Source organism: Botryllus schlosseri, chromosome 7, assembly GCF_051294905.1.
Source record: "Botryllus schlosseri isolate E-star chromosome 7, Bs_hap1, whole genome shotgun sequence".
Taxonomy (NCBI): Eukaryota; Metazoa; Chordata; class Ascidiacea; order Stolidobranchia; family Styelidae; genus Botryllus; species Botryllus schlosseri.
In genome coordinates this window covers 2485535-2498008 of record NC_137242.1, presented here as the reverse complement: position 1 = coordinate 2498008, position 12474 = coordinate 2485535, and the positions used below count along the sequence as shown (strand labels likewise).

The 12474-nt window shown below is 40.9% G+C and overlaps 1 protein-coding gene and 1 long non-coding RNA gene across 2 annotated transcripts in view; one reads left to right on the top strand and one right to left on the bottom strand.

The window, feature by feature from the left end:
• The window catches only part of LOC145442288 (uncharacterized), a 43966-nt gene that overhangs the window by 12830 nt on the left and 18662 nt on the right, over positions 1-12474 (top strand). The window lies entirely within an intron of this gene.
• On the bottom strand, positions 30-2048 carry LOC145442273 (uncharacterized). The gene is made up of 3 exons (XM_080320177.1): positions 1855-2048; positions 1593-1783; positions 30-1076 (listed from the first exon to the last, which is right to left on the bottom strand). The coding sequence occupies exons 1-3, from the start codon at positions 2028-2030 to the stop codon at positions 748-750; spliced, it is 696 nt and encodes a 231-aa protein (XP_080176303.1). The 5' UTR covers positions 2031-2048; the 3' UTR covers positions 30-747.

Below are 12474 nucleotides of genomic sequence, written 5' to 3'. Positions count from 1 at the left end.
AAATGGTACAGTGTAAAAAGAAAAGAAGTGGAACAGTAACTATCAACAATCTACGGTTACATGAGCATAGCGAAAAAAGCATAAATATCACGGTGCGGTGTTGCAAGTCAAGGCTTATGCAGTTGAACGGGCATAGCAAAAGAAACGTATTGATGTCACGGTGCTGCAATTAGAGGCATAGTAACTATCAATAATGCACGGTTAAATGGGTATGACACAAGAGAAGCATTCATGTCACATTGCTGCAAATACAAGCATGGCAACATCAATAAGGCGCAGGTAAATAGGAATAGCCAAAAAGAGTATTTGCGTCACATTGCTGCAAGTACAAGCATAGTAACTATCAATAATCCACAGTTAAACTGGTATGCACAAGAAAAGCATTCATGTCAGATTGCTGCAAGTACAAGCATAGTAACTATTAAAATTCCACAGTTAAATGGGTATGGCACGAGGAAAGCATTCATGTCACATTGCTGCAAGTACAAGCATAGTAACTATCAATATTCCACAGTTAAATGGGTATGGCACAAGGAAAGCATTCATGTCTCATTGCTGCAAGTACAAGCGTAGTAGCTATCAATATTTTACAGTCAAATGGGTATGGCACAAGGAAAGCATTCATGTCACATTGCTGCAAGTACAAGCATAGTAACATCAATAATGCGCAGGTAAATGGGAATAGCACAAAAAAATATTTGCATCACGGTGCTGCAAGCAGAAGCAATGAATCTTAATTGAAAGCTTTTATAAAGTAGGTAGACCAGTTTCTAGTGGGTCTGGTGAAGGCAAGCCTTCAAGCTTTTGCCTTGCATCTGCTATCAACAGCTGCTTGGTCACAAGTAATGACTGCAGATCAGCAACGGACTGCTGCTTCTCTACTAAGAGCCTTTGTTGTTGCAAGCAGTCAATTTCCAATTCAATCTTTTCCACTTTCAGCTCATGCTCCAAGAACATGGCATCCGATATGAAGTTGTTAACTTCAGCTCTTTTTGGTTTCTTTCTTGGCATCTCTGTCTTTTCCATTTCTTTCACCACCGGCCTTGAAGCCAGAGTTGCAGTCGTGAAACTTACATCTGAAATTGGGATATACGATATAGAAAGCGCTCATTGCGTAGCAAATGCGTATAAATTCTAAATAACTTATATATGCTTATAAAGCTTTGCTCAGAATGTTAGTCATGTATCTGTATATATTTACACAGATTTTAGTTAACGCTCATTAATAATAAACAATATCGATGTCAACATCACATCGTGGATATGCCCCAAACCCTGATCACCATTGACTGGCTATGGTCCTCATGACTATCAATCAATGCGCAGTGGTAATTCTGGTCAGCGTTAGCTTTCGGGTTTGCGAATATAAGGTTTTACAGTTATTATACGGAGCGATTTTGGAGGTATGGCACAAATTTGGTATGTACAGGAGTCGCAGCTAAGCGGTAACCCAACACGCAGCAAAACCTACATAACCAGAGTCAGCGATGCTCAAATATCAACAGCGAATACCGTTGACTACTAAAAGTGGGAATCACTGCTTGATATGGTGCTTTTATCAATGAAGTGTCCATTATTATGGAATACCGTACCTGAAGATGTCGATGCTACGGAAACGTCCACAAACATCACTTGGTCAGAATCAAAATCATTCTGGAGTGGCTCGAATTGTTCCGGCATCATGCTATGAATCATCTGTGACATCTCTGGTACTGCCTTGGTTGGAGGACCTCCGCCAGTTGCAGCCAGGTGGGCACGTTCCTCTGTTATATCTTCTTTCGATCTGTTGAAATGCATACGCTACGCATTAGAACTGGCCTCGGCATATTCCTAGAATTTCATCAAAAATCTTACCTCGCCTTCATGTTATTCCAACATTTTTTAAGCTGCTTGGATGATACCTTTTGAGCATCAGGGAAGGAATTGTATTGAATGGCAAGATCTTCCCATGCAGCATTTTTCCTTTGGATAGAATTTCCATCATTTCTTTTATCCTCAAGTACATCCAGCTTTGCGCTTACAAGAGTCATAAGACGGCTCTTGTCAGCCAAACTAATCCTTAATTTTGACCAACAGTAACTGCAACTGGAAAAATGTTTCTGTTGAAATCCAACATTATAGTCTGCTTTACCTGAACATTATCATGCGGCAGACACATCGAGGAAACTGCGAAAAAGCAAGGCTTTTATGAATACTACCACATCACTGGCATACTTCACAACTACCATTTCATTGATATACAATCACTATTATACAGCTTATTAAATCCAGATATTACATGAAAATGATCAAACACTGTGGACTTTACAATGTTCTATGCCGGTATAGTTTACCACTAAGATCATAAATCCGATTATTATATGTGCACAGCCCATCATCCCGCAGCATACTACCAGAAAAGTCAGTGCAAAGCGTTGGAGTAAAGCCTTGAGACTGCCCCCGGCTTGACTCGGAAAACGCGCACTCGGCTGCCAAATTCTCAGCTCGCCAGCTACCGCGCATCGTCTCTGAATACCAAACAGCTCGAAGTCGAGCTCGACAGACCGCGAAGTTCGACTCCAGCCGTGCTCAAACTCATTCTTGAGTTGCGTTCTCTGAATACCGATTGTTACGCAATTTTGACGCAAAGTGAGTTTGAGCACTGAGTGAGGTTTCTTGAATACGGGCCTAGACTGTGCGATAAGAGAGCCAAGTAGCGAAATTATTATTTAACAATATCGTGCCAGTAGCAATTGCGTTTACAATGAATGATGTCGCGGGCCACAAAATAACCGTCTGCGGGCCGCATGCGGCCCGCGGGCCGCGGGTTGAGAACCCCTGACGTATGCTGTCAGCTTCGATCACTTCGTTTGCGATCAATATATTTGTGAGAGAACAATGGAGGTTCAGTAAAACGCACGATCATTGAATGATTGGTCGCTCTCACGGGTTAAACCAGCGTTGCGCGAACAATCCGAACATATGTAAGTTATAGTGATTTTTATCGACACCGATTACTTGATGACTTGAAATTGACTCGTGAATTTTGCTCCGAGTCACGAGTCAATCCACATTTCTGATACGCCGAGTCAAGTCAAGTCAAGTCATTTTAGCAAAGTGACTCGAGTCAAGTCAAGTCATACGGAAAAGTGACTCGATTCTGACTCGAGTCAAGTCATGACTCGAGTCATCCCAACACTGCAAAGAGCCACTGTGCTAGATGATGGTCCGGCAACCTCGAGCCCTGATTAGTATATTTAGCATTTCAAAAATACGTAGCAGCCTTATTTCAACACAAATATTGCTTGCTTGTTTATTTCGTCTGTGTTTACAAATTGGCCGTCTTTTTGTAGGCTCCGGCATACTTGGTTTGTTATTACCGAATTACTGCTATTTGTTGTTCACTTCAAGCACATCGATCGGTATAGGAAGCTTGTTGTCACAAATTACAATATATCAGGAGAATCCTATGAAATACGAATAAATGGGGTATTTTTGTGTTCAATAAGTGGAAAAGAATATATTTATGCAGCACAGTTTCGTTCCGACAATCTAATTGTGTTTTACATTTCTCACATTCTCGTGGTTTCAGTACAGGCTGACCTACTAAAACATTTATTATAGGGTGTTAGGATAAAATGTAACCTAGTTTGAATAAAATAAAATAAAATAAAATAAAAACGTTCAAATTCGGTGATATCTTGAAAAATAGAGCCAATCTGCAGAAACCAATGCCATTTTCGAGCCCGGTGCCCCATGGTGTATAATAAATTGAAGTTGCTATCATGGCAACAAAAAAAACGAAGACAGACTGGATTAAGGGAGGGCGAATTTCGGAAGCTATTTAATCGTCACTATTTCTCATTGCGCAGTATCAATGCATCCTCTGAGCAGCATGTATTAACGATGTAAGTTACTGCTTTCAATTTATAAAAACAATTAATACGCCGCAGAATATAGGCTATAGATAGAAATTTGGACTCTGCCCGCCAACGTATTTTCTGCTTTTCATTTGGCCCGCGGGGATAAATAATTGCCCACTTGGATTATAGTACTCGAATCGTTGTGCCCAGCCCTAATTATGTTGCATGCGATCCAGGTTTTTGTAAGACACCGCTTTTGCGGATCGAAGGGTGGTGAGGAGGCTAGATTAATCTCCAATACTCGGGATGAGATACACGAGTTAATCACGGTTGGTATAACAGGGGCGGCCAACCTTTTCGGCCAAAGGGCCACATGAGATTTACGAACCATTGAATGTTGATGTTCTTTTTTTAGTCGTCCGATAGGAGCGAACCGGATTAGGTAATGGTAAAAACAGGACATGTATTACTACGCATCAAATTCGATAACAAACATGTCATGAAAACTCTGTGTACATGCCCTAGCCGCGCAAAGCGCGAAATTTTTTCAAAGTTAATGAATGAATTCGGTCAATATAGTTGCATATATTGTAGGTCGCCTCTGTATGCCGCTGGGTTCATTTGGCCATGGCACGAATAATCGGCGCTTGTACATATCAATATCGAAGGTTTCAGTGAACATTTTTCTATCATTTTGCGAAAAGGTTTCATCGACGACTATCTTTCTGCGAGTGCAGGCGCGAAGTCGCATGTTGGATCATACGTTATCTCATAATTGCGAATATAGTTAGACTCAATTCCGTAGATTGGGCGTATTTTTAATTTTTAATTTTCATGAGAGGATACCATTACTATAGAAAAGCTAGAAATCGAGTGACAATAAATCGCACGAAATCCTAAAAAAATTATCAAGTCAACTAATTCTGCCACGAAACATTCTACTTATGTTCATATATTAAGATCTACGAAAATGTGGATCGCCCCTGGCTACGCCAATGCGTTGGAACGGATATTTTAGTCATCAACATTCCAAAGTTCGCGGTCAGGCAAATCAGATTTTCGGTTGGTCTTGCAAGTTCACAATAAACTACCTGGCTAATCTCATTCTAAAGATTATTGATACAAAACGTCAATGAGCCTGCAATAATCTCACAGGAAAGTCGTTAAGAATTGTCTAAATTCGTTTGAAAGTACCTGTTGTAGAGGGGGCGTGCCAGCGACCATAGAACGGCAATAAGACTAGTAATCACGAAGTCACGGCGCTTGATTGGCTCATCGGCTATCATCGAATGTATACGACTTTGGCGGCTTGCCGATCACTTGTTTAAAGGAGTCTATGCTGACGGCCGTGATTCTGTAAGCGCATTGTAGGTTGGCCGCAGATGATGATTTAGGATTAATTCAGGGTATGTTGAATAACTAAATACATGACGAACAAAAGACAGCTGATTCACAAACACGTTAATAACATGATTGTCTTAAAGGTATAGCCGTTGCAGTCTGCATGCAAATTGCCAGCACGCGAAGAGATATTGCAATGGCGCTCATGCAAGTGGCGTGTACGAATTTCGAGTTTCAGAAGGGATGTACCATCAATGAACACAAATATAAAGCTTAACAGTGACACTATTTTGTCTGATCTTATTATGCTCTGGCTGTGGTATATATTTAAAGTCTTGGGTGCTCTGAGGATGGGATGAATCGGCCGTTTATGCGTGGCACTAGTCCGATTCTTACAGCATAATGAATTTACACGTAAGTGATGTCAAAGACCTCAATCGTACCGCAGAAATTTAAGAGACATTGAGGTAAGCACAGCCTATGCTGGTAGCAGTGGTAGGACCAGCAAAACTGCAGTTTGCTTGTACAACATAGCATAGGGTTACTATATTTTGGCATCGGGAAAGGAGGACCAAATGAGAAAAGTTAGTTGATCATGAGTGAAAACAGCCGATTTCGCTAGTTTTGTTGTAAAATTTGGTGAGTTGACTAAAAAAAGGTCATCGCTTTCGTTCGACTCCCGATTTATATTACTTTTTGGTTAAATTTAGTGGTGTTGATTGAAAAAAGGTCGTCGCTTTCGATCGAACCACGAATTCCCCGCTCGAACGTCATTGCTATTTAGCATCATTTATGCCCATTTACACCTGAATCTGTCCATTATCTTAGCTGAAAAAGCTGTAGAGGAGGACGAATTGCCAAAAAGGACGACATTTAGGCGTCCTCGGAGGGCATTTTCAAAAACCTGGAAAACGAGGACAAATTCTGCTGAAGGAGGACGTATGGTAACCCTAGCTCAGCATATCCCAAATGAATCTTAGATCATTACTGGCTGCATCACGATTCACGACAAATGCCTGAATCAAACCAGACATGGATCTGGAAAAGATCTAAAATACATTGAACCGATGCGGTAGTTACACCTCTTCAGAGTTCCAACGTAAGCTACCTGGTCGGTCCACATATCATCTTCTGAGCATACAGGATTGTGTCCGGCATCCATCTCTTATGGTGTGCTGCACCAGATGACTAATACTTTACCTGCACCCAAAAAGCAGGATGACTTGGCGTAATCGCAAGCATATCAGACTATAGATATTTCTCGGATTTATACTTAGTTCTACAAGTTCACAATCATTCGCTGTTTCACCTCTGCCATGTCTGCAATAGATTACTGTTCTGCTGCTCTAACTAAACCTATCGTAACCTACTTCTAAAACTAAAACTAAAACATTCAATGACCAGGTGTCACATTTTATTGTTAAATCGCCAACCTACAATGCGCTTACAGAATCATTGCCGTTAGCAAACTTCTTGAACGAGTAGAAGCACATAATCAGCAAGTTCATAACACATTTGAATAAAATATTCATATTTATTCCCGAAGCTTTTCGGCTGACCCTCGTCAAGGGATATCGTCAGCAATATTGCGAGAATTCGAATAACTATGTTCAACAACATAATATATCGCTAATTATGACGTCGCACAGAAAATATACAAAGTTAGGAAATTGAGAGAACTGAAGCGTTGGCATGGAGATAGCGAAGCAAAACAAGTTAATGCGCGATTTTCAAATGATACACAAATTCTTTCTGTTGGCATAAACTAGGTATACTCATAATGATGATGGTGGACTCAAGAACAGACAAATGAAATAAATTGCGACCCTTAGCCAATACACAGAACATGTCCTCGTGGTAGTTAGCAGCACATATATGATTTTCTAGTAAATGTTTGCCGATAGAAGATTTTTGACCCATGGCCTGGTTATGTTCTAGAATCTACCCTTAGCCAATAGTGGTAGTTAGCAGCACACGAGGACATGTTCTGTGTATTGGCTAAGGGTCGCAATTTATTTCATTTGTCTGTTCTTGAGTCCACCATCATCACTATGAGTATACCTAGTTTATGCCAACAGAAAGAATTTGTGTATCATTTGAAAATCGCGCATTAACTTGTTTTGCTTCGCTATCTCCATGCCAACGCTTCAGTTCTCTCGTTTTCCTAACTTTGTATATTTTCTGTGTGACGTCATAATTAGCAATATATATTGTTGTTGAACATAGTTATTCGAATTCTCGCAATATTGCTGACGATATCCCTTGACGAGGGTCAGCCGAAAAGCTTCGGGAATAAATATGAATATTTTATTCAAATGTACCGACAATCGCAGTGGCACTTGAATGCATAAATGACGTTACTTTGTTGTAAAGCCGGGAGAACGTCCTTTCGGGCTGCAGGAAACATTGGTATCGTGGTAAAAACAACATTGGTTTTCACCGCTGGATAACAGCGATAGACTGCTGAAGTTATCTGTTTCTCAAATCGATAAGAAACCGGGCCAATCCAAGGTAGATGAATGTACACATCCCTACTTTCACGAGAGACTTCTTCAGGGGTTTCATTTGGTTTGATATCATTCCGATGACTTAACTTATTAATTATTGTTCGCTTGATGACATAGGCTACTCTGGGTATCCGTTGTCAATGAAAATTTTACGGATGCACTCAAGTTCACTATTCAATTTGACCTCGGAACAAATCATCAACGCCCGGTGGACCAAGGTGCCGATTAAATTGATGCTACGACTCTTTGGGCTGAAAGAGCTCCATCGAAGGTAATGGCCCGAAAATGTGGGCTTCCTATAAACGGAGGTAAGGAATTGGGCATCCCGTTTCTCTACAAGAACGTCAAGGAATGCCAGCCGTTGTTAATTTCTTTTTCCAACGTGAATTGCAATGCTGGATGTAATTTGTTCAAATTTTCCAGGAAACTATCACAGTCAGATTCATTATTGAAGATCACAAACGTGTCATCGACATAGCGATGGTATGATAAGGGCGGTTTACTACAAGAAGAGAAGAGCTTATCTTCATGAAATCCTACAAATATATTAGCTAGAATATGACCCAATGGTGACCCCATTGTTAAACCGTCAGTTTGTCGGAACATGACATTGTTGAAACTCAATTCAACAGAACACACAGCGTTTCTCATCAATTCGATGAAGGTGGCTCTCGAGAAAGGAGGGGGTATTAGCTTACCGTTATATAGAGCATCAGCGCAAATATTCAACGTCTCATTTAGTGGCACGTTGGTGAAAAGGCTCTTTATGTCGAATGAACAATGTTCATTCAGGGCTCTTCAAAAATGACTTTTTTTGTCAAATCGTACTGGCTACTTGATAAAATTGTTAGGTTACCTAATTTAAGCCTACACACAAAATTTGGTTCAATTCCAACCAGTGAAAGCGGAGTTATTGCCGTCAAAAAATTTGGATTTCATTAAAATAGTATTTACGGTGACCGATTCTTTGTTTATTTATTATAGTTGTTGACAAAAAAAGTCATTTTTGAAGAGCCCTAATGAACATAGGAAATTATCGCGCGCGGATAGCTGTGGGCGACGCATCTCATCAGCGAAGGTAAAAGAATCGCGTACGCAATGCGACCCGTAAATTTCGCGAACAGGTTCCAGTATTTTGATCAACCAGCACTTCGCCAACTTGTGTTGCATTGATCGAGTTATGCTGAGTATCGGTCTGAGAGGCACGTCGTCTTTATGCGTCTTCGGTAGTCCGTACATACGCGATCGTTGGGAGCCAACAGGCTTGATGGAGTCATATTCTTCAGTGGATATTACGTCATCGTTTTTCAAGTTTCGAAGGCGTCGCTGTAGTCGTCTTTCAGACTTTGCAGTATTGTCGTATTCCGAGACCGGGCCAAGTACGACGAATTTGGATTTATCCTCGAGAATAGTCATCATTTTTGAAACGTAATCTTTCTTGTTTGGAATTACCACGCCTGTACCTTTATCTGGTTTTGTTATGTGGATATCAGGGTTGCTTCGCAGAGATTTTATGGCACGGAAGCATTCCTTTGTCATCAGCAAATCTGCTTTGTCGACCGGACCATCACACTACGAATGTGCCAGGTCCGCAATATTTGCTTTAAGAGCTGGCACGTCATTGATTGATTTTGCTTCACGATGCTTCAATTGAGCTATTAGAATCTCAAATTCGGCGAAAACCTCCTCACTCTTGACATTAATTGGTGGAATGCAGAAATTTAACCCATGCGATAAAGCGAACTTTTCGGTCGAGGACAGTGCGTAATCCGATAAGTGGATGATATTCTTCTCATCGGGGCAAGCGAGACTTCCGAAGCGGTCAATGACTAGCCGGTTCAAATTTCGTTCGTTTTTAGATAAATTTATACCCTCTTTGATCACGTCAATTGATGCGAGGTATCGGCAAAATCGAACTAGGTCAAAGAATGATAAGAATTGGGCTACCTGTCTTTGCTGAGTGCGGCAGTCACGACGAAGTTTCAACACCATAGATTCTTTCTTCCCGATTTCATCAAATAAAAACGCGCGCTCCATGTTGGGATTGAGGCGGGCACGAGACTTTTCTATCCTAGCTCTCATGAATGTAGGCAACGTCTTCTTAGCGATACAAGCCTTTAAAAAGGCTATTGTTGATAACGTTGTTCTCAAACGCCCGCGAGTCTTTATCAGCGTATTATTGATGTTTAATTGCTGATCGCTATACCTTTTCCGGAAGTACACAAAGAGACGCTTAGGGGTACAGAACTTCATAACACATATGAATAAAATATTCATATTTATTCCCGAAGCTTTTCGGCTGACCCTCGTCAAGGGATATCGTCAGCAATATTGCGAGAATTCGAATAACTATGTTCAACAACAATATATATCGCTAATTATGACGTCACACAGAAAATATACAAAGTTAGGAAATTGAGAGAACTGAAGCGTTGGCATGGAGATAGTGAAGCAAAACAAGTTAATGCGCGATTTTCAAATGATACACAAATTCTTTCTGTTGGCATAAACTAGGTTTACTCATAGTGATGATGGTGGACTCAAGAACAGACAAATGAAATAAATTGCGACCCTTAGCCAATACACAGAACACGTCCTGTTCGGCTAGTCATTGACCGCTTCGGAAGTCTCGCTTGCCCCGATGAGAAGAATATCATCAACTTATCGGATTACGCACTGTCCTCGACCGAAAAGTTCGCTTTATCGCATGGGTTAAATTTCTGCATTCCACCAATTAATGTCAAGAGTGAGGAGGTTTTCGCCGAATTTGAGATTCTAATAGCTCAATTGAAGCATCGTGAAGCAAAATCAATCAATGACGTGCCAGCTCTCAAAGCAAGACTTACGGACCTGGCACATTCGTACTGTGGATGTCCGGTCGACAAAGCAGATTTGCTGATGACAAAGGAATGTTTCCGTGCCATAAAATCTCTGCGAAGCAACCCTGATATCCACATAACAAAACCAGATAAAGGTACTGGCGTGGTAATTCTAAACAAGAAAGATTACGTTTCAAAAATGATGACTATTCTCGAGGATAAATCCAAATTCGTCGTACTTGGCCCGGTCTCGGAATACGACAATACTGCAAAGTCTGAAAGACGACTGCAACGACGCCTTCGAAACTTGAAAAACGATGACGTAATATCCACTGAAGAATATGACTCCATCAGGCCTGTTGGCTCCCAACGACCGCGTATGTACGGACTACCGAAGACGCATAAAGACGATGTGCCTCTCAGACCGATACTCAGCATGACTCGATCAATGCAACACAAGTTGGCGAAGTGGTTGATCAAAATACTGGAACCTGTTCGCGAAATTTGCGGGTCGCATTGCGTACGCGATTCTTTTACCTTCGCTGATGAGATGCGTCGCTCACAGCTATCCGCGCGCGACAATTTCCTATGTTCATTCGACATAAAGAGCCTTTTCACCAACGTGCCACTAAATGAGACATAGACGTTGAATATTTGTGCTGATGCTCTATATAACGGTAAGCTAATACCCCTTCCTTTCTCGAGAGCCACCTTCATCGAATTGATGAGAAACGCTGTGTGTTCTGTTGAATTTAGTTCAACAATATCATGTTCCGATAAACTGACGGTTTAGCAATGGGGTTACCATTGGGTCCTATTCTAGCCAGTAGCAAGTTGTTGCGGTCGTGATCATTCAAGCATAGCTGATTAACCAATCAATCGCCGTGACTTCGCGATTACTAGTCTTCTCGTCGTTCTATGGCCGCTGGCACGCCCACTCTACAGCAGCTGCTTTCAAACGCATTTAGACAAATCTTGACGAATTTCCGGTGAGCCTACTGCAGGCTCATTGACGTTTTTTTAATCAATATTCTATAGAATGAGAAATGGATACGTATCATTTTTGAGATGTTCCAAATTATGGACAACCCTAATGTCCACATTCAAGTCGATATACAAGCAATTTCTTCTGAATGAATAATAGTCAGCCCTCAACATTTACCCGACCACGTCCTGAAATATCGATCTCGCCTTCCGTCACAAGCCACCTGATTTTGTCGCTTATCATTTTATATTATCTTATTTTGCTTTCATTCAGTGTGCATGCCTCGATCTACATCGTCTAGGCTAGGTCCAGGTGGGTGTCTGATCTCAAAGACTACTCCAAGTCGTTCCGGCTTCTTCCTATCTTTCATTGTATCGCAGTCTTGTGATTTTTTAAAATGATGAAATTTTATGAATAAACTTAAACATGAACTTGAGTGTGATAGCGATTGCTTAATCGAAAATGAGCTAATATATATTAGAGATAGAATTCCAAATGTCCAGGGTTTCGATTTTGTGGTGTTATGACATGCTTGATTGAATCCGACGATGGGTTCCTGTTGTTGTTTTGGTAGCATACATGCATGGGCTGCTGAAGGCATACACTTCGAGTTCAAGTTGTAAAGGTGCCTGTCTCTGTTTAGTAGACAGTCTTGTAGCTAGAAGCTCGGCGATAATTAGGGTTGCCTTTAGAACAAAATCAATTTGAAACAGACATGTTTAAAACAAGGCCCTTGTTTAAAACATGTTTTTTTTCAAGCCACGACGTCACGAATATTCAATTGTGACGTCACAGTGGATTGATATTGATAATTTAAAATATATGGAAAATATAGCTTCTTTGACGAAATATCTGCACCATTGCTGTTGAACCGACTATTTTGAGGGTTCCAAGCTCAGAATTCTAACCATCCCATATCGATATACGTTGGCTATATATCGGGCGGTAATTGTCCGTAGGCTCTTACAACATGTTTTTTG